General features: G+C 40.0%; 1 protein-coding gene across 3 annotated transcripts in view; it reads right to left on the bottom strand.

Moving 5' to 3' along the window:
* Positions 1–26,376, bottom strand: part of bcl2l1 (BCL2 like 1) — a 37,936-nt gene extending 11,560 nt beyond the window's left edge. The window contains exons 1-3 of one of the 3 annotated variants that reach the window (XM_088332281.1): positions 23,669–23,802; positions 22,781–22,849; positions 19,206–19,903 (exon numbers count right to left, since the gene is read on the bottom strand). In XM_088332281.1, coding sequence (XP_088188407.1) covers positions 19,206–19,736 — 531 coding nt within the window. In that variant the 5' untranslated portion in view covers positions 19,737–19,903; positions 22,781–22,849; positions 23,669–23,802. Of the gene's footprint in view, positions 1–19,205; positions 19,904–22,780; positions 22,850–23,668; positions 23,836–26,246 lie in introns of those variants that run through there. The other 2 variants (XM_088332282.1, XM_088332280.1) reach the window with 2 other exon arrangements.
* Between the last annotated feature and the right edge of the window lie 1,407 nt (positions 26,377–27,783).

The raw sequence follows: 27,783 nt of genomic DNA, 5'->3' as shown, positions 1-27,783 counted from the left end.
TTGGGCTATGGAGAAGAAGAATGAATCCAGAATGTATGACATTTTTGTTTTTTTAATTGCATTACAGAAAATAAACTTTATCACAATATTCTAATTTTCTGAGACAGTCCTGTACTTCATATGAAAGCTGCAACAGTGGATCGTTAAAATTGATTAAAATCTATTGAAAAGCCTTAGCAACAAACTAGTTCATCGATGCGATTAATGCTTCACACAGTACGTCGTGGAGTCAATGATGCCACACGCAACGCCAGTCTGCGAGCATAACAGAGCGAGGTAAACTGCAAACTCAGGTGCCATTTTTGAAAGGCTAAAGGCAAATTCAACTCACTCATGGCGGACACAGAGAAAGTGGTCCAACCGAGGTCTGCAAAAGTATGTGAGCACTCCATAACTACAAAACAAAAAAGTGCATTACTTGTAAGCTTTGCAAAAGTGATATGGCACGGGAGCACCGCCACAGTGAGGCAGCACACTAAACAAAAAAAACTTGTTGGATTCACAGACGAGGATGAAGGGAGCTCTGTCACAGGGTAAGCCACTACATTGTGTTTTTATTGGTTTCCTTTTACGTTTTAACGGTGGAAACGTAACGTTGCCTATGGTAGCTCGCTAATGTTAGCGTTTGCTTGTTAGCCGATTGATGACTGCGCGCATGTATGTGTAAGACACTTTATGTTTCAGTTACAACATCTTAAGCAGTGTTTAATTGTGTTTCATAAATAGAACTTCCTCTTTTAAGAGTATCCAATTATTTTCTGACGGAGTCTGAGTGATTAAGATAGGAAACGTAACAGCCTCTAGCTGCTCGCTTAACCCTAGCGTTTGCTCGTTAGCTTATTAACGACTGTTTGGTGTGCGAGCGAGACTTATTTTAGTTAAATGAATGAAATAAGTTTATTTGGGATCAGCACATAAAAACAGTATCAACCACTGATTACCCAACGGGAACAACAAATTATTTGCACAAAACCCAAACAAACAGTTACGGCCCGTGACCACAATTTTAATGGCCCACGCCCTCTGTTATATAATTAATAATACATGGGCCTCTCATAATGTGGCCGCAGTATAAAATAAATGTGTGCAAAAAAGAAATGCACCATTTGACCAAATGATGGCAGTAGCCTTTGGCCACCTTGCCCTTGGCTGGCTTTCTGTGAGAATTTTAGCCCACCCCATTCAGGACATGGCCGCCGGTTCCAGGAAATTGGGAGTATTCTTTCACTGAAAATTCGAACCAACTGCATTTGTCTAATTTGCCCAAAAACTCTCTGTTTCTAACAAAAATTAAATCAAGACCGCCGGACAAATCATGTCAACTACAAAAGCTAACTGGAAACAAAAGGTGAAGCAACTGGAAGCGGTTTCAATGGCACATACATCAGGGCTTTTTCACGAGACCCAGTGAGTCAAGAAAAAAAAAGTACAAATGCATACTATGAAGTCGCGACGCTGATCGTTAAGCACTGCAAGCCTTTCCTGGCGGGTGAATTTCATAAAGACTGTTCAAAAAATGCCAGGTTAAATAGTTGACCCTCACACATTTTAGTTTAGTAATCTGTCCCACTTTCTGAAAAGTTTGGACACTCCTGGGTTAACAGCATAACACTGCCAGACAAGAGTATTAAAGTTTCAATGAACTATATGGCAAAGACTTATGAAGAATGAGCCTGAGGTTATCTGCAAGTTTAGGTACCGTTTTATCTGTTTATCTATGTCCGTTACAAACTTGTATTAATCAAACATTGTTTCTAGATGTTACAAGAGAAAAAAAAAAAATCACATCTCTTGTCTACTTTAACCATTTTTTTTTACAAACAAACAACCTTTGTAAAAGAATTTCTTTATTGTTAATTAAACCTAGTTTTACTGTCGATTCCACATTCTTGACACTGGTGCGCAAGAGCAAAGGAACACAGAAAGCCTAGCTTGTTTGGTTCATGTTTGAATGATTGTTCTAGCTTCCGTCCTACATATTGGAAAGAAAGGAGTGAATTTAAAGATGAACCAGGTCTTGTTTTTTTGCACTAGTTTTCTGTATGCGTTCCCCTGCTTTAAGACCTTGGAAGTAATGCTCTGTATGTGTTGTCAGTGCAATTGTGCATGTACTGTACACGTACGTGTGTTGCACCAACAGTGAGGCCATGAATTAAAGACAAGATTAATGAGTCATGACATGAAGGCTCAGACACCAATCTGTTCTCACTCTGGGGGATCTAGTTCCACAAAACCCCATTCTGTCAACCAGCATCCACCAAATTTTTGCAACAGACATCAGAGGGAAGATTTTCCAATATCAAGGTGAAGGTTACAGACGGTTCATGTCAGTACACACTCTTAAGCCTGGCGCTCACACTTGGTGCCAACCTCATGGGGAATTTGGTGCCATATCTCTGCATACCTAAAGCAGTTTTCAGCTTATCAATTTGTGTAAGTAACACGTTTTCAGATCATGGGACCATTCAAAATAGTGAGAACCCAAGAGTCACATAGCGATTAAGAATGAGCACATATTTGCTACTGTGCTGAAATAAAACGTGAACGAGGGCTGCGTCGCATAAAACGTGATCCCTATATTTGACAGCGCCAATGCTGTTGCATTTGCTAGTCAAGAAGTTTTTAACCACTGTGCAGTTATTAATATTCACACTGTGCCGTAGGAAATTATCAAATTTGTGTTCCGTGCGGTCTAGCGCAATTCATCTTCAAATTAGATTTAATTTTACCAGAGATGCAATGGCACACCTTGGTGGTGTTCCGTGGGATTTTTTTTAATGAAATAAATGTGCTTTGGCTCAACAAAGGTTGGAAAACACTGCGCTAGTCAACGTTCATTTGGGAATAAAAAGGAAACTACGGTCAAAGACAACAACGCAGTATTTTGTTTTTCAAGTGCATGGGTTGTGAAAAAGGGCACGTCCCAGGTTTCTTCTTTCCCCAGCACACATGAATTTGGCGACAAAGCGACTAAATTATGAGTGAGTGATGTTTTAAACTGTGAAATTTTCCTCTTTCCCCTAATTTGCTTGGGTCGAATGTTTTTGGATCACGTGATAATTCAAGATGGCGATTAGAAGCCAAGCACACATTACTGCACAAAAAGTAAATGAGTATGAGGGCTGCTTTACGCGGTCTTTTTTGCCATTGGTGGTTGCCGCGGTAATGGGACCAAATTGCATTTGCTTGTCATCGTTCTTTGTGGATTAAAGGAAATGCTAGCGACTCGACATTAATGTTGATGATAGGAAGAGAGAAGTTTGATATTTTTAATTAGATAAAAATGAAAAAGGGTACCATAATTAAAGCTGCAGTGTTTAAAATGTAGGAAAAATGTAGCGGCATCCCACAAGATTCATCCTTTTGATTATGATTTGTGAATTGACATTTGACCATAAAGTGCATGCAGCTTTTGAGTATTTTGCCAATGGTGGTGCGCCAACAGACTTATTAAACACGCAACATCAACAGCTTCTAACTCCTTACAGTACACTGACAGTTTTACAGAATTACTGTGAAGTAAAAGACATGACCTTACTCTTTGTGCCGGTCTATACAGACACAAAAATACATCTACATTGAGAGCCACCTTCTTCAGCTCCACAATAACAAACATCTCTGTTCACAAACCACTTCTTCACGATCACATACACAGCAAAAAAAAACATAAAATCTAATATTTTTGTCTCTTGCTCATTCATTCATTCATTCTTTGTCAGTGTAGCAATAGGAACCAAACATGCATACTACAAAAATGACAAGAATAAACATTGCTGATTAGCTCATTTTCAGATTGATGGGATCAAGACAACCCCTTCCTTTCATAAAAGATGAATAAGTGCACAACACCAAGGTGATATTGCGTTTCTTAATTGTTTTACGATCTGCTCCCTTATTGCTGAAGCAATGACATTAACATTATTGCTTTGAGTGCCCCAAGGAAGAAACAAGTCAGGGATGAACACAGGCTCTATGGCCTTTATCATCATTTAGTCTTCGTAAGACTGGCAAGATAGTATTTGCATGAAAGCCTCGTCAAGCCCTCCTTTCCATCCGGCCTATAGCTCTCGATTTTTATACACACCTTGAGTCACACTAATCCTGTGATATGCCATATAATTTGATCAAAGATATGAGTGTGGAAGAGAAGAGCAGAACGAAATGAGTGCAGGCGAGACAATGGTGTTAGTTTTTTTTTTTTTTCGTTGAAATGAGAAAGGGTTTCCTGTAGGCGTAGAACAGAGGTAAAAACTGAAGAGGTTGAGTGGGGGGCAGGGTGTTTGTTCATGACCTGATTTTACCAGTTAACTGTCAAGAAGTGAAGCTGCACACAAAAATGAGTCCTTTCTTGGTTCCAACAAGCCACAGCGTACCCAAGTGCCCGATTGTGACCTCATAGCTACAATAGAGCTGAGTCACTTGCACTTTATCTCCACCACTATTAACGTGACTTTGGTCACATATGGGCTACTTTATGCTTCTCATGAGGACCGCCTTTGTACGCGAGTAGGATTTGCCATCGGGGAAAGTCTTCACGCCAACCGAGTGGCAAACGCTTCTGTGACAGCGCTGCCAGACTAGATAGTCTAAACAATAATCTACTGTACATCTGAATGTGTGATCTACATACACAAGCGTAGCAAGAGCATACTAAATGGAATGTCTGACACATTTAGCGGGAAAAGATCAGCTCTTTTATTTTGCGTATTTGATTGTCAGCACCATATTATATGCGCAGGCATGTGTGCACTCATACAGCGATATTACATGATATCCCACCATCAGTTAATTATGGTCTGCCCTCTGTCTAATCTGACAAAATAAGATACCCGAACACAAAAGGCAAAGAAAGCTGTTGTGTTCACATTATCCTTTTATATGAGGGGTATCTCAAAGGCAGTAAATTTAATCCAATGTGCCAACATATAAATGATCATTTCAACAGAGCTTCCACACATTGAAAATCAGAATTCAAAATGAAGAGTATTTTCAGATTTGACTTTTTTCTATAAGGTTTAAGACTGCCCTTTCCAGGTTTAAAGTGGTCCGTAGACAATGTTATCAATTGTAAAATAACTACAAACAACCATGTAGCGATTAATAATAATTGCATTGTACAAATTTGGTATGAGTAAAACAGTTTAATCACACCACCCAGCGGGAATCATTTTGTGAACAGAATTAAAATTCTCTATTGGCCACTTTTATTTTGGAAAACAACGTCTAACCCGTTTCAGGGATTAGCTCATCCGCTACACAGTTTTGAGATCATCGGATCCAATCCAACTACCTGCCTTCCTGTGCGGAGTCAGCATGTTCTCCCCGTGCTTGCGTGGGTTTTCACCAGGCACTCTGGTTTCCTCCCACATTCCAAGCACATGCCTGTCAGGTTAATTAGACAGTCCAACTTGTTCCTAGTTGTGAATGAGCGAGTGAGTTGTCAGACTATGTGCCCTGTGACTGGCTAGCAACCAGTTTAGGGTGTTCAAGTTTAAGCAAAGTTTTGGTTGTTTTTGTGGAGACTGGCTAGGTGTTGTGTTGCAGGTGAGTGCAGCAATGGTGAGCAGCCAAAATGGGGTTAACTGGCAAAAATAACACGCAGAGAGCTAACATGGGTTAAACCAGCCAGGACACAGCAAGCTAGCGGGATGCTATAGAGGACCAACCGAGACCTATCGGAGGAAACAGAACTGGAGGCTGGCTGACCAAAAACATGCAGTAAGCAGCCAGGGTAACCAGGAGCTACGGCAACAACAAACATGAACCCAACCGGGAGAAAAAAAAACAATGGGCACGGCAGGCTGGCCGGCTAGCCGACTGCTTACAGGGCTAACCTAGACCAAACAAAACTGGAATCCTATCTGGAAAATTATCTGGACGAGACTAGGTAATTGCAAGTGGCGAAAAGCACGAAAGGATAAGTCACAATCCAATATCTAAAATGAGAAAAAGTCAAACAAAGGACGCACACTGTACACAACTGCAGGTAAACACTAACTTTGATGATCAACTCGAACAAAAACTGTCAGAAGTCCCCCAATAACACAGTAAGCAAAGTTCTATTTACTCCAAGCTGAAATGAGCGCTATGCATTCACTGAATACTACAATTGCTGTGTTTTTTAACGGGATGCACAGATTGTTTTGCTTCTCGCAGTCATCCGGAGACGTCAATGAGCATTACACAGTTTAAGCTCTGTTGACATCAAATTAATATGAACTTGTAAACTCAAATTTGTTTTGCCTGGAGGGTCGTACAGCCTATCAAACTTGTACAGCATTTATCTGAGCGCTAATTTTGCCAAGCGTATTGAAAGCCATCACTTAAATAGCAACATACCGTGTAATACAATGACTTGGCGTATATTAGCTCCTTTTACTGGCACATTCTTGAATCAAAGTTTGCAGACTGCTTCTTTGGTATTTTGGGGCTTACCGCTGTTATTCTGTATCGACAAAAACAAAAAATTGTCAAAAATACAGAAGTGTTACACGATTTTGAAACTTAAAAGTTGCGCCAACCTAACAGATGGGCAATGTTGTTTATTTCTGCGTGTGTGTCGCTAAGCTTTGACGTCATTTCCTTGACATTTGAGTCAAGGGTGGAAAGAAAAAGACTTATCGCAAATGTGAAAAATATTCGCGACTAGACGAGTACGTCATTTTTTCGACAGCCCAACCTCCAGACTAAAGTCAGAGTAAATTAACTACAATAAAATAAAATAAATAAAATAATTTCCACTTTATTAACTAACCATGAAACTAATACCGGTTGTGTGAAGGTGATTTGCTGCGCAGACGGCATTACCAAGTGTTGATGTCATCTTGGGGTGGCAAACAAATCAAAACAAAAAGCGCACCCACTTGCATACAGACACTCGCAAATCACCTCTGATGCTTTCTTTGCTGAGCAGCGGGCGAGTCAGATATACAATCTGTTCGCCGTCATCGTCACCCCGGGATTGTGACACACTGACTACAAAGACAAGGACATATTGCGAAAGCTGTATATTATGGATGTTGAAAAATGAGCACACCCTCTCGCCTACATCCAGACAAACACGCACACCCTCACTGCATATGGAGACAATAGATATGCATGCATATGAGCATATTTAAAGCAACAGAGCCACATACAACGGCAAGCCAAAGAGGCTGCCATTGATTGAATGCAAAGGGTTTTGCTCGAGCTTTGTCGTAGGTTGTGTAGTATGAATACAAAGAATGCGTTATTATTAACCATGCTATCATAGTGTTCGATCGCAATGATAAAAATGAAATATATTTTGATGTGCCCGATTGTGTGAGTGACAGCACAAACGAATAAGAACATTTCTGTATGAGAGCATGTGGCAAGCTTCAATCCTTTGTTTAACATACTCATGGGTTCAATGTGGTGCTGTCCCCTCCTCTATGCGAGACGTCCTAATACAATTAAATGTGGATCCACACAAGATGACACCAGCTGTTTCCAAGTTAAATTTGGACTATTGCACAACATGTTTGTATGGAAAAGAACAAAACCAAAGCTATGCATTCTAAACAAAAACAACATTAGGGAGGGATGCCAGCGATTTGTCTGCTGTTGAGCAGCCAAGATTTCATTAGGAGATGACAGGCCAATGTAAATGAGGACGAGAGAGACACATAAAGGAGGAAATGCTGTATTGAAGGAGCGAGGTGAGTGGGGAAGTGTCAAGGGCGTCTCTGAATGTAAAATAGGGGACAAAAATTGATCGGGAGCATGGAAAAGAGATGCAGGGTAGACTATGGAAGACAGAAAGGGGAGCAAGGAAGTGATAGGCTGGATGCCTCCCAAGGGTTAGATTGCAGTCTTTTCTATGGCAGGCTACCTGACAGATGACTGTGGATCTAACCAGCTCTATGTTAATTACAGGGAAGGGGGGTTGAAGGCTGGTGGCGCAAAGATGATACCAGTACCTTTTTACAAGGTACAAAGATTTAGAGTCATATTTGCCGAAGTCAAGTCATGTTTATTTGTATAGCCCTTAATCACAAAGAGTCTCAAGGAATCACATATTAAGGCTCTGTAACAGCATTGTTCATCCAGCCATCAGACACTCCTATTTTCACATGGGTCGCCTCAAGGCCAAACCACATCAGTACATTGTGCAAGGAATGGTAACCTTCAAAAGGCTATATGACATGAAGAAAATACATTGTTCAAGAAGACAGCAGGTACTGAACCTCATCGTGTTTAATTTGTGCCATAACTGATCCTGAAAATGTCACACAATCATTAGTTAAGAAGGGGAAACTAACTATAAAGTTTATACCCAGGCCAGCAAAACTTAACCAACTTTAAAGTTAGCTTTAGTTCAATATGCGTCATCAACATGACATTCATTAATGCAGAACAGAATATCCTTGCAATAGAATTTTCATTGGTCCGATCAACTAAAATACCCCCAAGTGGAACAAACATATAAATCTTCCTTTAAAATGCCAATTATATCCGGTAGTAAAAGAAGCATAAATTTAATACCAACATAAATGTTTTTTTTACCTAGATAGTAGAGTGTAACAACTGGACTAATGGAGTCTTCCCACATCATTTCCCCTTATGTTTCGTCACCAGGCATTAAAGCCATACAAAGCCAGAGTCAAGCTTCTCCAGACCAGATTGACTTTTATGTCTGCCTGCGGAGGGGGGAAAATTGTTTCTCTCTATAGTAAGTTAAGATATTATTCTTCCCTAATTGGTAATACGGCTGTACCCTGACCCTGAGGCAGCCTGGTCTCCACAGAGTAATCACTTCCATCGCCCCCTCGGCTGGTAACAGTGTTATTAAGGTCGATGGCAGTGCCGCCTCATCCCCAGTCTGTCTATTATCTGGCAATATATAGCCTTTTACTCCAGCACTTTACTTGGTCGCAGCTCAGGCCCAGAATATTTATCTCCTATCAGGAGCAGCTAATATGGCACTATCTCAGCCAGTGCAGCCTCCAAAATAAGCACCAACGGGGTAGTTTGCAAGGCTGGCAGGGGCACAATAACATTGAGGTGTGCCCTATAGTCTGCACAGCAGGACCAGACACCTTTGGCAATTTCTCTGTAGGCGTCAAGTCTAAATCCCAAGTTAACAGAACCAGTCCTCAAAAGAATAGGTCTGAAGATCAAAGTATAGACTAGTTCCTTCCACATAAATATTGAGGTTGTTGCAGTTACATTGCAAAGAAACATGTCCCTATGCAAGTATTTTATTCTTGGCTTTCTGAAAACATGAAGGCCCACGTCGGCTACATTTCATTGCTATTCAAAATAAATCTTTTACTCCGAATGTTCAGGGGAAATTAGTTCTTGTGAGCTAAAGCCTAGTTTAAAGAGAGTGATTCAGTTCAAGTCTCAACTGTGACGGATCAAGATGTAAACAATGTTGATACCAAAGAAAATATCTGATTTTGCGATGGGTGTAAGAAAAATGTTGCTAATCAATTATACAAACTTAAAAATCTTTTTATACACATGTGTGCACTATAAGGCGCACCTAAAAGCCTTTATTTTTTTCAAAAGCAGACCATGCGCCTTATAATACAGTGCGCCTTATTTATGGATCAATTTTAAAATTGCAAAGTTTTCCAACTTAACTTGCAGCCGCCGACTAGATTTTCCCCCGAATGCCAAGTAGTACGCGGTGTATGCTGGGATTTATTTACCGGCGTTTAATTGGCTAACCAATGTGTCAATCATCATTTGAATCGATCACTATTGGCTAAAGTTATTCGGAGGTCAAGGGGCGGATCCTTTTTGTCATTTAAAGGCTGGCATTGGCTTAAACGGCAACACAAAGCCTGCAATTGGCCAAAACAACGGTGTATGCTGGGATTTATTTACCGGCGTTTCATTGGCTAACCAATGTGTCAATCATCATTTGAATCGATCACTATTGGCTAAAGTTATTCGGAGGTCAAGGGGCGGATCCTTTTTATCATTTACAGGCTGGCATTGGCTTAAACGGCAACACAAAGCCTGCAATTGGCCAAAACAATGGTGTATGCTGGGATTTATTTACCGGCGTTTCATTGGCTAACCAATGTGTCAATCATCATTTGAATCGATCACTATTGGCTAAAGTTATTCGGAGGTCAAGGGGCGGATCCTTTTTATCATTTACAGGCTGGCATTGGCTTAAACGGCAACACAAAGCCTGCAATTGGCCAAAAAAGATGAATGTTTATGGCACGTGGCTGACGGCATAGAGAAAGCATTTTTTTCTATTCTGTATTTGAAATTATTTTATTCTCCTGGATTTACTACCCTCACGGATATAAGAGGACATTGGCTGCACATTATTATGAACACAACGACTTCGTTGAGCTACTTCGGGTTTTATATGGTCCCTGTATCTTGTTTCAGACTGAACTCAATGTTTCTGTGATAAGCGGTGCAGATAATGGATGGAATGGAGTGTCTATTTTTAAATTAAACTCAATTCCAAGTGTTTATTGTCATATGCACAGTAAAGTTGCGAGCGAAAAAAGAAAATAGATACTAAGAAATGGTTAGCATTTATTGAATCCCAAGACTTTAACCTTCCGAATGATGGAACGATGCATTTGAGTGACATCTTATGGACACCGCATCCGCACGTGTTCTCGACACGTATTTGCTTCTTTGCAAGCTTTGGGAATGTTAAGGGGGTAATAAGTTGGACTGAACTATCTGACTGTTTTGTCCACGTTCCCATTGTAGCGCCTTATAATCCGGTGCGTCTTATCTATGTCAAAAATAGGACCAAAAACTATTTTTTCGGGGTGCGCCCTATAACCCGGTGCGCCTTATAGTGCGGAAAATACGGTATACATTTCAACATTGCAGTGATAATTGGCTTTTATTATTATGAAGTTGCGCAAGCAATAGTTTGACTAGTTTTGAGTTAGTACTGAACAATTTTCATCACATTGGTCCCTCTTGATTTTTGCCATTTATTGTCTATGCAGTTAAATATTTGAGTTCCTATGATTTGAGATACAAAATTTGGTATCCAAACAAAGTTAACTCACCCTCTGATAAAACCCATAGCCAAATGTTTGCTTTGCAACACATTGATTAAATGTTTCATCAATAAAATGGACATTTACTTGAGTAAGATTACTATCCATAGAAAACATATTGCCTGCTTTTGCTTTATTTTATACATAAAATAAATGCCACCCACAATAACAAAGCATTTTGCAGGATTCATCAAGGTTTTTTTTCCATAATTGATTTTGCCAATGTAATAAAATAGCCAAAGTTGACAAAAAAAAATAGTTCTCTCTATTGTTACTATTAGCTGTGTCCACAACCTATATTTTGAAAAGGGGGGAAAAAATAGTTGTGTCATTTTTCTTTGCACCATTGTCCCGATGCACTTACAACTTCGGCCATTCGCCAGGCACTACCCAGTAAATACTTTTTGTCTATTTATCCTCCCTTTTTATCTTGTTTTTCAGTTCCAAATCTATCATGCGTTATCCTGGAGTGCATTGTCTACATTTGTTGTGAACATAGTTAACTATATTGTTATCCATTAAAATAAAGACAATTTAACACAGATTTGTTTATACTAAATTCAAATCCACGGGTCATTTCACTTTTCCCATACCCAAATTATTACTTTCAGAGTCTATCAGAAAGGGATATAGAGGTGCCCTAGGTGTTGCAAAATATACAAATGTTTCATCAGCTACCACTGAGGACTGGGAGGCATACCTGCCTCTTGGCTATAATTCAACATATGCCGGCGGCATATCCCTTCGAGTAGGTGGGAGGGAAAATGAAGGGAAACGTATCTTATTTTACAGCGGGTGCCTTTTGGGGAACCTATGGGCTTTTGACTTGAAGCACTCGGAGACTGCAAAAAAAAAAAAAAAAGTGAGAGTCTGTTGAGACGGATTTAAACGCAAAAATGCGATTATGCGGCAATACTCTGGTGGCTAAGCACAGACTCAAGTTTCCATCTGTAAGGTCATGTGCTCATGAACAACCAAGAATTGTCACGCTTGCATGTTCTCTTTTTCGTGCAATAACAAGTTACCCAAGGTGGATGTGGATGCTTAAAGGAAGTGGCAAAGTGGCATCATCCGCCTAAAGCCGGGAGAAGTGAAAACACGCTGAGCCATTCAACTTTTTAAAAGACGCTCATTCACTTCTCCCATCCAAAATAAACTGAAACGAAAACAGGACACCACTGCGACAGTGACTTGAGTGCTGACTGTTTTTATATCATTAGTTTATCAAAACTATGGTTAAACAATCATGAGAGATACAAAACACCCCCAGTAAAACAGATCAATTTTGCCCTTGATGTCAAACCAAGCAAGGATTTTGTCAAGCTATTGCTCAAAAATTTGATAATCTGAAATACTTAACAGAATTTGGTATTCAAATCAGAGTTTGACACGCTTGAAAGGCACAAGACATTTGCTAGGACCAACTCAAAATGAACACAACAGGAAAGCTAGGCTGAGATGAGGTTATTAAGTCATTTAAAATGCTTGAAAAGGTTGTATTTTGGCTTGATAATGACATTGGCCATTCCTGTTCTTGTTTACTGAGCTTTTAGACTGGTGGTCGGGAACCTATGGTTATAAGCCATATATTTTCATTGAGGACATGTGGATCAGAGATAAAATCATACTCATGCATATTTCATCTATAGCTTTTATCTGATGAGCACGGAGTCGGTCCAGTAAATAAAAAACATCCCCCCCCCCACTACATTTTACAGTCAATGTGTCACTCCAGACCCAGTTTTGGTTGTACCGCATGAAGATATAATTTATATGGAAGCTCATTTAACAATTTATGTTCACTGTTGACAATGATAAATCCCCACAGAAAAAAACTTAACAGACAGAAACACCAGCTAAGCACACAGAGCAATAGAGTTGGTTTGAGCTATACATACAGCACACTTCTGTCTGCCCCACGTCGTCTGCACCAAGGCTATATAATAATAATAATAATAATAATAATAATAATAATAATAATTTCCTTTGTATTGTCATTCTCTGTAACAATGTACACAGGACGAAATGTCGATACACCTGACCCGTTGTAGCGAGCCGATGCAGCCGCAGCCAACAGAGGGCGCCGCCATTTTACCAATGTTATAAGTCTTAGGTATGACTCGGCCGAGGCGCGAACCAGCGACCTCCCAGTCTCAAAGCGGGCGCCTTACCATCTAGGCTACTGAGCTGGTAATACAATGCTATCCTCGATTGCAGTGTTTTGTGACATTTTTACAAAATACTCTTCTTAGATCTTGTTTTAATACCGTTATTTATGGAAAAAAAATGAATCAAAGTGAGCCTCAACAATCTTGAATAATTACTGGAGGGATACAAGTGATATATTTGTTCATATGGGACACAGGCTCTGGCAATATTCTTATTTCATAAATGTTAGCAAATCAACTAACGTCACACAGTGAAATAAAAGGCATTGAACAATTGGATTTTGTCTGGAGAGTGGGTTAAGCAGTTTCTCAGAAATTTGTCTGGAAATATACGATATGGCTCTCATAAAAAATCTTAAATATTTTGCCGTTATGGCTTTTTGAGTCAAAAAATTTCCCGACCCGTGTTTTAGGCTCTTTGCACACTCTAGAAAGCATAGAATGCAATGCATTTCTCAAAGCATTAAAATGACAGACTACAAAAACATTTTTTAAAAGGTGTTGTTTGGCCCGCAATATGCCGAAAAAATGTTTACCAATTTAAATGCAGATGTCAAAAGATATTTTATTTTATTTAACATTAGTCCGTCTGCTTTTATTAAGGACAAGCGGGAATGAGGATTATTCACTGCTGCTATTCTAAGGATTTCGATATTTCAATCAAGCAAGGTCTTAAAATTGATCTATTGAAATGTGTCAAGGAGATCAATAGGGGATATTAGGGGAAATCTACAAACATCTAAAATCCTCATACGAATCACTTTAGTATGTGAAACCACGAGTACATTTTCCCTGTGAAATAAAGACTACCATCATAACCAATTCCTTGGTGATCTGCTTTTCAACTAGTGGTATTGGGTTAGTGTGATTGAGCATTTGTAAATTCAACCCCTGCCTTGACATAACTTGTTAGAAACTCACAATCTGAAATAAAAAATTAAAAATAAGCCAAGCCGAAGGTCTGCACGATTACCAGAAATCTAATCGATATTTCTATGTGATGTTGTGTGATTGTGTAATCTCAAGACACTGCATTTGTTTCAAGGATTTATTGTTCCAGGTTTGTGAATGATGGAGTGTTTGGCCATCCATATTGTCACATAGTTCGGGTTTTATAGGCGCCGGCCAATAAGAGGCAAGTTTTAAGAGCACTAGCCAATAAAGGCGAGGCAAAATTCCAAAGCACAACACTATGCCAGACATCCACATGTGAGCATCGTGTAAGCAAACAGCAACCATAACAAAGATTAAAAGAGAGCGCGGGGTTCTTAAGGTTAAAGCATGTCAATGTGATTGAGCCTCATGTTGTCATTATATTGACCATTTTTATACAACATACATGGACATCAATAAAAACAACATTACATTTCACTATTGTTGGCACCAATTTAGGAAAAGTCATAACAATAAGAAGGTAAACAAAATATAATTTAAGGGGATTTCTGTGGGTTTTTAACAACACAAGTGGCCGGTCATGTTAACCAGAGGACAACAGGAGAGTTAAGTACTCACAGAAAAAAAATAGCACTGAAAATGCACTTTTCTTTTAAAAATTAAAAAATGCATCGAAATGGCAATGGTAGTCTAAAAAAATAGCAATAAAAAGATTACTTGCAAAATAGACCTTGCGCATGATGGCAGAAGCTCAGTGCTGCCCAAATATTTAAAGCTAACGGTTGTACAGTCGAGCCTTGTGCGGGACTAAGAAAAAAATATTTACCTGATTATTCTAATATTAAAACAATTATGGTTGCACCCCTAATTGGGAAAAGCAAACTACCATTCTAAGCACCAGCGGTGACCAAGATCTCAGCCAGCATCCAGAAATGGAGCACATTCAACTATTTTTACATTCAACAATTTTATTTTTAAAACTTGACTGGCCACCATGCATGTGGCTCAGTATACAGCCACACATTACACAAAGACACCGGATCCCTAGTTGTATCCTTCATCCTGGTTTCAAAGTGTCTAGCAGAGCAAACAGACAAAAGCTGTAGCTAGTCTAGTGAGATTTCCCTTTAGGTGTGCTGTGCAGTTACTTAGATGTCGGTTACCATAGCGCCAGCCTTTAACCTGCCGCTATAGACCACCGGAGTGGACATAAACAACAGCCCCTCCCTTTGGCCACCATTTTTCATAGCATCAAACGGTTGGCACAAAGGAAAAGCTGACCTTAACGGTCCAGCAGAGCACCACGGGCAACTACGGGTCAAACTGGACGGGACCAGCCTGATTCTAGAAAACCCGTTGCGAGAAAAACATCGCTTATATGTGCAGTCGGATGCCATGAACACATGCACACTAAAGGAAGGGCCGGGGCAAAGGAGGAGAACATGGACAGAGTGGCCAGTGGAAAAAAACATGAACAAGAACCAATCAAGTGGCCGGAGTAAAACAAAAGGCTATCTGCAATCATCCCCACCCTGTGATGAGAAAACTCAGTCCCTAGGCGAGCCATCGGCTCCAAGTCCCAATGACGCTGGTTAGACTTCTGCATTCATTGACCACCTTGTTGTAGCTCAATTAGATTAGCAAACAGCTGAGCCAGTTGCTGACCAAAAACAAAATCAGGTATTTGACAACTGTGTGCACAACCTACACCCGTCGACCCCATTTCAAATGTTGTCTTCAGTTACTCATGACCCTTTTCTCGGCAAAGTCACAACCACAAGGCAATGGATACGAAAATAGGCCATATAAATGAATAAATAAATAATCGCATTCACTTAAACCACATATATGACTAATTGTTGCACTTGATATCATCCTGAATAAAATTGAGAAAGTCAGGAGTACTTAATTACATTTCGTAACCCTGAGTCTTGCGTTCAACTACTTGATTGAGGATCAGTTAAGAGTCCAAGCAAACATGGTAATTGTGCATCTTTAATAATACCCTATTTTCACGACCATAGGGTGCACTTCCTCTTGTGCACCGAGTAGCTAGTTCCATTTCTGTATTTAACTCTAAGCAGGGCGCAATGATAGGGCGCGGGAGCCCTTTGCTTGCGGACACGTTACAGCAACACAGACAAGCTTACACGGAGGCGAAACAGTTTCGTTGGGGTTCATTCAAGTATTAATTACAAAGGATAACACATCAGTAAAACAAAATGTCAAAAATATTTTTTTTAAAAACTAGAGCTGTGCAAAAGTCTGGCACTTACATTTTTGACCAGTAATCCATAATATAACTCAAAATCCTTGTACTCGGTTTCTTTAATTAAAGGATTCACTTTTTTACGTTCAGAGTCACTTTCCGCAAGATCAGACAACAGTCACGGCAGAAATGTTAGCCCAAGCCCCAACAATCAATTCTTTTTCATTATAATCTGCTGAAAGTTTCTGCACCACCGTTTCCCTGGCAAAAAAATGACACCGTTTCGTGAAACAAAAGCACCAAGACGATAACAATAACTTTCAAAAGTACTACTTTCAGCAAGATACGCTACGACGTTAGCATTCATTAATGCTTCTCCAAACAATGTATTGGGTGTGACGTCATGTGTCCTCTTCTGCTTGTGGGAAACTTGTGGCGTTGACATGGGAGAAGGCATAAAAGTAACTGAAGACCACATACAAGTTGCATTTAGTTGGAAATGTCAACAAACTCACAAAAACATGATATTTCACCCAAAATTGTTGTAAGTCTTGACTCGGCCAAGGCACCCAGGCTCGGACGCCCAATCCTAAGACCACAGAGCTGGTGTTGTCTGCTACTTTACATGATACACAGGGCACACTACATGATAGGGCGCACCGCACATTTTAAGAAACTCTGAGACTTTCATGTGCTCCTTATGGTAGTGTGAATACAGTACTTACAATCAAGATTTCTAGTCTGATGATGTCTAGTTTTAAAGTGTCTTAATCTTAAACCCTTTCCATACTTACAAGATTTTGAGGGTATTGTCATGGACATATGAAGTATGCCCCGCAACTGGCTGGCAACCATTTCAGGGTGTCCCCTGCCCGAAGATAGCTTGGATGGGCTCCAGCACCCCGCGACCCTACTGAGGATAAGCGGTGCAGATAATAGATGGATGGAACTATCAAGTAGCTTGATTTTAAGCCCTTTCACCCCATACTACAGACATCAATACGACTAGAATAGAATTTACTTTTATTGTCATTCTTTGTAACCATGCACACAGAACGAAATGTCGATACACCTGACCCGTACAGTTAAACTGTAGCGAGCCGATGCAGCCGCAGCCAAAAAATGCGCAGCCATTTTAGTCATTAGGTGACCAAACCCCCAAATTCCAACCCTTAATGCTGAGCGCCAAGCAGGGAGGTAATGAGTACCTATGTTGTAAGTCTTAGGTATGACTCGGCCGAAGCTTGAACCGGCGACCTCCCAGTCTCGGAGCGGGCGCCCTACCTTCTAGGCTACCGAGCTGGACTAGCTCTGACCTTTAACGTAATGTTGATGCATTTCTTATAATTAAGTATTTGAGTATAACGTCCTCTCGTGCATAACATGTACCTCCATTTTTTTTTAATTACAAATCTGTATAAAAATTTGTTTAATTTTTTCCTTAGCAGAAACTTACCGTTCTTTGTTAAGGTTAAAGAAAATGCACGTTATTCACTAATGAATACGGTAGTTTCTCACCAGGAAGGAAGGGAGACGCTCGATCAATGAAAACACAGCCTCAAGAGCAGAGCTACCAGTAATGTTCTGTGTGTTGTGTTCTAACACAAGTCAGAACTTTGGGATAATTCAAGAACAAGTTCTGACGTCTGAATGTGTGTTTTCGGTTTCAAATGTTTAGTACTTAATGATTATGGCTTTCAGATATGCTCTACATCATAAACACTAATGGTATTACGATCACAAAGCATAATTAAAATTGTCAAACTTTTGCCAACCAGTCGCTTTTTCATCTTGTATGGCACTGCATAACCATATGCATTTATTCTTTAACCGGGATGCACCAAAATTCATTTGGTGACAAAACCAAAATCCAAAAATGTGAAAATCCAGGCAAAAAAACAAAAAAACAAAACCTGAGAAATAAATTACAAAAAAGTAATAAATACAATAACTTCAAAACATATTTTACAAGCATTTACTGACTAACATGTTACTATATGCTAAATTTTAAATACTTATTTATTTAATTCTCACGCAAAAAAAGAATGACATACACCCATCTATCCATCATCGCCACCGCTTATCCTCAGTAGGGTTGCGGGGGCGCTGGAGTTAGTGGCCAACTCAGAGACAGACAACTCACTCGCTCACTCACTCACACCTAGGGACAATTTAAATGATTAGAAAAGGCCTGTCGGATCATAAAGTGATACCGAAGATGGAACACTGCTGAGAGATCAGAAATGTAGATAACACAAGCAAGTATATTCTAATCACAGTAAAGTTTATCCAAAAATAATGGTCGATAATATTAGCCTGTGATGGTGACCAATCATCTATGTCACAATAAAAACCCTTTGTTCATCATGATCATTGGTACTACAGTATAAAATCGTCGTGTTTTTATGTGTCAAAGCATTTCTCGAAAGATTTTAAATAAGTCTAACCGTTTAAAAGACTAACCTCAAACCTTATGTGAATAAGGTTTGAGGTTAATTGCTGTGACAAAAAGTAATTTACACAGTTGCATGCAAACTTCATTTTAAAGCTAAGCAGCAAAGAATGTCATTGGAGCTCTTAGAGCAGGGATGTAAAATTCAGTTCAGCACTGGAACAAATCCGGACTTTCTGTTCTCAGGTGTTCTGGGTCAGTAAAATAATATCAACTCCAAATATTGAGCTTTGAATGAAATGATGATGATGATAATGAAAAAAAATACAAAATTTGTTTCAGCAGTGAAGGAGGTCAGCTCTTTTACAAATGTACGACCTCTAGTGGCCAGAGGGAGCATCTTGTTTGCATTTATTTTAAAGATCACAACTTTTGAAATAAATGACCGGGAGACTCACTTCTTTTTTTGACATACTAAGAAACATGACATGCCTGCCTTAAGAAGTGAAATGTAAGCAAAGACTCACCCATCCTCCTTGGCTATCTATCCAGGGCTGTAGATGGTTGTCCAGATATACAGTCATCCACTCGATGATCCTGACTACCAGAGGGCACATCTCCTTCTCCATGCACTCGACGCATAGCGCGCCGCCAAACGCGAAAAGCCCTACAATGCGGCCCCAGTTGATGTCGTCATGGAAAACTTCGTCCACAACGTTCTCGAAGCTCTGGTAGGCGGTAGCTGGCGTGATGTGGAGCTGTTGGTCCAGGTCGCTGAAGGCGTGCGAGTAGCGAAGCTCAAACTCGTTGGCCGAGTCCCGCAGGGCCTCTTTTACTGCGTCCAGGTTTGCGGACTCCCGCAGCGGCGACGCCGAGGGACTGGTACCGTTCGTAGTCCCATTAGTGTGTGTCGATACCCGCTGCTCTTCGCCTGAGGTTCCCTCTCCCCCATCAGTCCTGTTCAATGGTTGCCTAAATTCTAAGTGGTCAATTGGGTAGTTTCTCTGAGAGAGTTTATAGGTAATGTAAAAAACAACCAGATCTCGATTTTGAGACATGTTCGAATTGAGCTCAGAAAAGTGCTTCTCTTTGCTCTTGGTCCCTTCTAGGAAGCACAGACGCAGCACCTCCCTTTCTTTAGATTATCATGGCCAGTCGAGGTTCAGAGAACTCTTGAGGGGTGGGACCCAAAAAAATTCCCAAGGCTGACAAACCAGTTCAGACCCTGTGTGGACAAAACAAGCAAATCTTAAATGGTGGACATCTATAACTGTCAAGTGGACCGTATTTTCCGGACTAAGAGACCACCTTAAACCCCCAATATGGGCTGAAACTTGACAGTGCACCATAAATGTTGCAGAATAGGTGGATAAAATCAAAATGTTTACAGTAATTACAAGGTATGCATTCCCATACAAAGTTTTGTGGTATGTGGAAACCAGTATTATTTGTTCGTTGTAGGGGATAAACCCATACCGCAAAAATGGCCTGGAGCGGGATGGGCACCGTCAGGCCCAATCAGAATTCACTATGCAAATCAAAGTTGTTAACGTTGAGAACGTGATAAGCTCGAATGCCTTTAGTCTGTCATCTGTACTACTGGTGGTAGAGTGTCAGCAGTCTGACAGCCACTGCTCGGGTTTGATTCCCAGTGCAAACAATGTTTTGTGGTTTTCGTCATAGGGAATCTCCGACTGTAGTCTGAATTTCCTGCGCCTCATAATCCAGTGCACCTTTCAGTGATGAAAATACGGTAGTTTTAGCACTATTTCTCATATTAGATTTAGACAGGTGGAGTCAAGGGTCAATCCCTCTAATTGGGATGTTACATATGGAGCAGATGGGAGTTTAATTAATGAGACACTAGCTTGTGTGAGTGTGTGTGTAAATGTGTGTGTAGGACAGACAAAGAGAGGAGCAAGAAGACAAAGGAGTGGTGGGGCGGTGAATGTGAGGTTTAGGTGAGTTTTCAGGCACTGTCAACCCGTCAGGTGAACTACGACCTTTAGCTTCTTACCTCGACTCACTGACAGATAAGCCGCTCAAATGAAAATCGAAAAGCACATTGTGTCGGGACAAAGCTCAAACGCTGTTGTTATGGATTTTGGTGTTTGCGAGTGGCGATGAGGTTTGAATCATATCATTAACATGATGCGTCACAGCTCGCAGACGTCTCCTCAGTCACTAGTGCAGTCTCCAATTCAAAGTGGCATCTGGTACACCACAGATGAGCATCGCCCCTACGTCATGTTATTTGCCAAGATTCACTCCATGTTATTACAATAAAACAACTGGTTAAAGAAGACGGTGCTAGATTAGTCCTGTGAGTTAAAATAAAGGTGGGCTTCCACAATAAAGAACAGGAGACACTATATTTTGTTCTCCGTCACATTGGCTTTAGGCACAAAGAAGGGATTTGAGCAAAGTACTGAGCTCTCGATTGTGATTACAATATATTTATTTATGCCTTATTTTTTCTGACATAAATTGTTCTAATACATTGATGAACTAGTCTAATTAAAGTGGGTTTTGGAAGATATAGTATATAATGTGTTGCAAAAACTGATCATATGAACAAATTAAAATATTATAGTCTCAAGAACCCTATTGGGTGGAGATATTTTATTGAATGTCAGATTACAACATTCTGAGAGTAACCATGAAAAGCCAACAACTACGACTTACCATTCTAATTACATTTACTGAAATGTTTGAGTAAACCATCAAGACAAAAAGTATTCCATGATTGTTAGTACTGGGGTTACTTTAAAAAAATCCTGCCTTACCAATATCATGACAGCTATGTTTGAATAAATTGATAGTTACATATAAATGTGTCAGATAGTTCTTAAAGGAGCTGTACAGAGATATTTTATTAACAGCCGCCATCTCCTAGCTTGTGTCATAACTGCAGCCTGTCATCATAACCAAGATGCATGACCAAGTACGAATAGGTATGATGAAAAAGACTCCCTTTTTATCTTTCTAGAGGTTTAGGTTGGCTTTTAGATCCTTTTGGAAAAAGGCCATCTTATTTTTGCAATTTTCATGCAACACTAACAAATAGAAACAAAACCGCGGTGACAAGCAACCTCTTCGCTTATTCCTACAACCTAATATTTCGCCCTGAACAGCTTTGCTAAAAGCAGAATGTAACAGAGGAAAATAAAGACTAAGAGCTAATTAAACTCAATTGGACATTGTAAACACATACTTGAGAGAGAAAATATTTAATGTTAACACTTTAGGGTCACCTTAAGTCTCAACATGTTTTAGATGCCTTACCTGTACAACACTGGTGGGGAAAGAGGTGCGTGTCCAGTGTTGGGTTGGCAAAATGTTAATACTGGTTTAAGTGTTTGAAATCCCGCTCAGAATCATAAAAACACCGAGCAAGTCAGAGAAAGGAGAGGCATGGAACATGTTTGATATCAGTGTCAGACATAATTTTCTTTACACAAAAAAATCGTAATAAGTATTTAATAGAAAAAAATGGTTTCTTCGGGGAAGAGACAGGAGTGACTCTGTGCAGTACTAGTATAAATTAGTTTAGGCGAGAGCAGGGTTTCCACATTGCCCATTTGGAAAACAATGGATAAGTCTCAGTCGGGGAAAATGCGCAAAATAAAAAAAATAACGTTAGCAGTCCAATCTTTCCTTAATTAAAAACGTAAGCAATCGCGCATTATTCTTGTCCAAAATATAAAACTACTGTAACGCTTGCCTGTGGCAGGATGCTGGACGGACCCAGTGTTTACAGTGGCCACATGTTCTCGAGTGCTCCACGCACCACGTGGCCTGGCTAACCACGCACCCCACGTAGTAAACATCAGGCGAGCTAACTTCACTTGTGCCTTGCAAATGTGGCACCCAAACGTCACATTGTTCGATTCATACGTTTCCAGGGGTTAAAAATGCAACCCGCTTGCTCAGTAATTAGCACGCGGGTGACAGTTGGCGTGCTCTTTTGTTACGCAGCGGAATTGGGCACAATGCAACACTGCAAACGTCTTATTTTGCATCCATGTCTATGGAATCTGAATTAAAGCATCCACATTTAAACACATGTGCACGCAAACACGCAGGATAAATTGCGCCTTACCAATGCGTTTTTTCAACGAGGATCACGACTTTGTCCCTCACGCTTCAATCTGCCTGTCAAACGAACTCCCTGAATGTTGGAGAACAAGAGCTCCGTTTATATCGTCCACTTTGTGTAGAAGGAAGCGCGTGTCTACGGGCTTAATCAGAAGCACGCCCACTTGGCTTCTATTACGTAACAGGAAGCTTTCAGGAGCCCGTGGAGAATCTCTCAATTACCATTAAATTGAACGGCAAAAGCCTCTGAAATCCTGTATTTTTCAAGTTGGAGCCATTAAAAACCTTGTTTTCTTGTGTCACTCACCATGCACAATGGGATTGTTGCCATGGGTGTGACGCATACGCAATTAAAGGGTGGTACCGTTAAAAACATGACAAAACGAGCGGATGGCGTCTGGTATTTCCTATTTTGATAAACGGGTTTTGTGGGCTCGTGAAGGCAGCGCGAGCTCTTCTGTCATTAGCACAGAGCAAAGAACACATAGTAAACGAAAAATGGTCGGGAAAAAACGTTGAATACCATACAAATGTATCCAATTTAACTCACTGGGTTTTAAAGATTTATCACACGTTTCATCGACAGTTCGAAATGATTACTAGCAATATTGCGATCCCTGAGACAGGTCACAGTGACGCAGAAACGGAAGAAAATGCGTTTTCCCCGACATTCAGTTTTTAAACGCTAAAAACGGTGTTGGAATCTTTAGAAAATCGTACACTTTGAAAGAAATAATTGCGGTGTTGTCTTCCCATTCTAACGACCCCCGTACAACGGTAGCTAGAGGAAACGCAGCCTCGTCTCAGCCATTTTTAAAACACATCCGACCCCGAAAGAAAGCGTCTGTTCAATTTTGTAGACGCAATCAAAAACGAAGAAATGGTTGCTTACTTGTACGGCGTTTCCCCTCGATCCATTTCTGGTCGCCTCTGCTCGCCGTAAACACCCGAAAGGAAATTTCCAGTCATTGCTAGCCCGTCGAGCTAAACGCCGACGATCGATAGCTAAAAGGGCTAGTGGATAGATATGGCAGCAGGTCCCGCCCACTAAGTGATTCAATAAGGAGCAGTGCGCCCCCAAGCGAAGTTTTGGAGTCTTGCAAGGACCACTGTCTATATCGCGATTTAGAGATCTCTTAACCCAATGTTTTTTTTAACCAGTGTGCCAGGGCACACTAATGTGCCGCGATGCCTTGTCTAGTGGGCGGCGAAAAATTGACCAATTTTATCTTTGCAAAAAAAGGATGTCATTTTTCAGTTCCTTTGATTTCTTCCAGTCATCAGCCGATAACATCCGTCCCAGTAGGTGACAGAAGATTGCTTATTTTATATACTAATCAAAAAATCGGCAATCTATGGCCGGCGGGCTATATCCGGCACACCAAACGAAAATGCTCAAAATGAGAGACATCTATATACAGGGTTGGGTAGGGATATTTTAACTTGATTACTTTCAATTACTTCTGGATTACTCGAATACCAAATATGCTAATAAAAGACAAAAGAAACTAAATATGAATAAAATTGTGACTCACAACACGTGGTAAGCTTTCTCTCCTGGCTTTGATCTCTTTGATCTCCGGCAAAACTAACATAAAACGCGACAGAAACAAAATGAAATAAATCCAAACAGCTTGCCAACATCATTTTTGCCGTTCCATGTGTTCTGTTGCTCCCCAAGCCTGCACAAAATTTAGTAATTTTATTCATATTTAGTTTCTTTTGTCTTTTATTAGCATATTTGGTATTGGGGTAATCCAAAAGTAATTGAAAGTAATCAAGTTAAAGTAACCCTACCCAACCCTGTCTATATATTAGTAAATAAAGTACTACTAATACAAAATGTCATAGATGCCCAATTTGTCCCTATCGGTCACCAAATGGTAAATGGTCTGCATTTATATCGCACTTTTCAAGTAAATGAAGACCTAAAGTGCTTTACAATGTGCTTCACATTTACCCATTCACACACAAACTCACACAACAATAGGTGTGTCAGCCATGCTGCCTGCTTATGGGGGCATGAGGGATTCACTGTCTTGCCCAAAGACACTTCGACATATACCACGGAGGAGCCTGGAATCAAACCTGGGACCTCTTGATCCCAAGACAAGCGCTCTACCTCCTGAGTTACTACAGAACCACGACAAAATCACAACAAAATTACTAACATGATATTTAGTATAAAGATTTAGTGCTTAAAACTACTATTTTGCTTTCAGTCTGAAAAGAAAAAAAATAGAAATACCGCAAAAATACTACCACAGTAATACAATATTCCAAAAATAAGACTACAGAAATATTACAACATAAATGTTACAAAAAATCAATTACAGAAATATAACAACAATACAAACGAAAACTACAGAAATTCCACTTTGGAAATACTACAAACATTTGTAGAAATACTCTAAAAATACTACAATAATAGTACTTTTAAAACACTTTGAAAATACCTTTACAGATTTACTACAAAATTTCCATTATGGATATACTACAAAATACTACAGAAATACATAGTGAATAAAATAAGTATTCGAACACCCGGCCATTTTGCTATTTCTCCCACTTACAAATCATGGAGGGATCTAACATTTTCATTGTAGGTGCATGTCCACTATGAGAAACTAAAACTAAAGAGATAAATCCAGAAATCACAAGGCATTCGTTTTTTTTTAATCGATTTATTTGTGTGATATAGCTGCAAATAAGTATTTGAACACCTGAGAAAATGAATGTTAATATTTGGTAAAGTAGCCTTTGTTTGCTATTACAGAGGTCAAAGGTTTTCTGTAGATTTTCACCAGGTTTGAAGACACTGCAGGAGGGATCATGGCCCACTCCTCCACACAGATCTTCTCTAGGTACTTCCAGCGATTGTGGAACAAAACTCACTCTTACTTACACAGTCTTACTATTAAAAAGAGACCAACACTGTCCCTATTCTTCAAATGGTTCAAGAACAGCATTCAATTTATTTTGGGTAGCTCTTCGATTGGGATTTTGGGCGAATTTTACAGGAAGGAAAAGGGGTTGAATAATTAAACACGTTAGTTTGGTTAAAAACGTTGGGGTAACGATGTTGTGCCCCCCATGCATTTAATACGCCCCAGAGACTGATGTCTGGCGACGCCACTGCAGCAGGCTGAAAAAGCTATGTCAGGACACAGTATTTTAAAGGCAGTGCAAGTCAAATGAGACGAAATAGAAATCCTAAGTACTCGCCGCTTTAAATTGAATTTATCACGGCTTACGAAGACAATTAGGACGAACGTTCGCAAATTCCCAGGAAATCGCCGTGAGCGTACGCAAGTGCAATAGGCATAGGTAGCATGTCTCGGTAGGTAGAAATTTCAAGACACCGAATATATATCACAAACATATCAACCGTTTGTAACAAAATATGTGTTTTAAACCTTTGATCATCTCTGCCTTTTTGTATTCGGGGACCGAATTTCAAAGTTACTTACTTGACTTGCGTGCCTCTAAGTCAGGTGATAGGCGATTGATTTTGATACGAATCGGGCGTCAACAAACTCCACTTTCGATTGCTTTGATGGGCTGCTCGGACGTCATAACTGGCCCTTTAATGTCGCAAACCCCTTCAAACAAATAAAAACCGTTGAGCAAACGTCAGGTCTCCGACCGAATGTCACCTTCTTGCATCAGTATCTAAAATGTTTTTTTAATGCGAGTTGCAATTAGAAATCAGACATCTGTTGCAAAGTGTCTTATTGTGCAAAACCTACTTAGGCAGTTAACAATTTTACTGTTAGAATTGGTACATTAAAAGGTTGCAGTCAAATGAAGTTCACCTTGGAGGTTTTAGCACTCTGAAATGTCACTCAAAGCCCAAATTCTTGTTCTAATCAACGGGTCAAACTCCTGGCCCACAGGCCAAACGTGGCCAGTCACATCGTTTTTTTGTGGCCCACAAGACAACGCTGGGAGAAGCACTGGAGCAAATTGAGCGTAGATAACGACTTGCAGTCCTAGATATGTCCACTGGGTGTCGTCAAAGCTATTCGGCACTCGCAAAGCACCTAGTGTTAGCTGTATTTGCTCACTACCTTTAATCAACCACAGAACATTGAAGAAACCCATCCTGATGGTATTTCGCTATGCAGAAGTTAAAAAAAACTTTAGCTCCTTTCCATAATAGACATGATTTAAAAGTGAAGTTTCAATTAAAGTTAAACATTTCAATAAGTAAATAAAAAGCAGAATACTTTTAAATTAGTAAAGCAATCATTTAAATTTGTGTTTGTATGTCATTTTGTTACCTCCCAGTCTGGATGAGTTTCCCTAGGTTAAAAAAACTGTAGTGGAATTTTTTTCAATTGTTTTTCTTCCTTTGGTTTACAAATGCACAGTTGATAACACTACACGGGATCAAATCTTAGTAAAAGGAAAACAAATATTGAGGGGGAAAAATACTCAATAATTGTTGTATAATCCTATCTTACATCCCTAAATCATATTTTATTGTAAGCCTCTGTATAGACCCCCAGCCCTCCAGCTAAAGCAGGTTTTAGATCAGGAGATGGTGTAATAATAGTCTGAAATAATAGTCTGTGCAGCCCTTTGCTCTGTGATTAAGGGCTATACAAATAAAAATGACTTGACTTTTTATGCCATCTAATACTAATCCTCATGAGAATGGTTTTCTACCATGTGACCCCCAAACTAAAGTGAGCTTAACAACCCTGTGCTAGTCTAATTATGGTTGGTTGGACCCCTTCACCCCAAGGGTCACAGGAGCACAATTTCCCGTGGTGTGTCTTTAGAAAGTATAGTCTGGTGGCACCCGAATTACAAATTTACAAGCCATACCCAAATTTGAGCCCTCGCTAGCTAGGGTTAAATCATACTTCCGACTCTTCTAAGATCTTACAGAGATGAGTGAAACATAGCCTGGATGGGCACCATCAGCCTGTACTTGCCCAAGACACACCACAGGAAGTGTTGCCCCAACGACCCAGGCGGTTAGGGGATCCATGAGCCATA

The sequence above is a fragment of the Urocampus carinirostris genome, chromosome 3, assembly GCF_059441175.1.
Source record: "Urocampus carinirostris isolate Australia breed hairy pipefish chromosome 3, RoL_Ucar_1.0, whole genome shotgun sequence".
NCBI lineage: Eukaryota > Metazoa > Chordata > Actinopteri > Syngnathiformes > Syngnathidae > Urocampus > Urocampus carinirostris.
The sequence above is the reverse complement of the archived record's forward strand: the minus strand, read 5'-3'. Positions and strand labels throughout refer to the sequence as shown.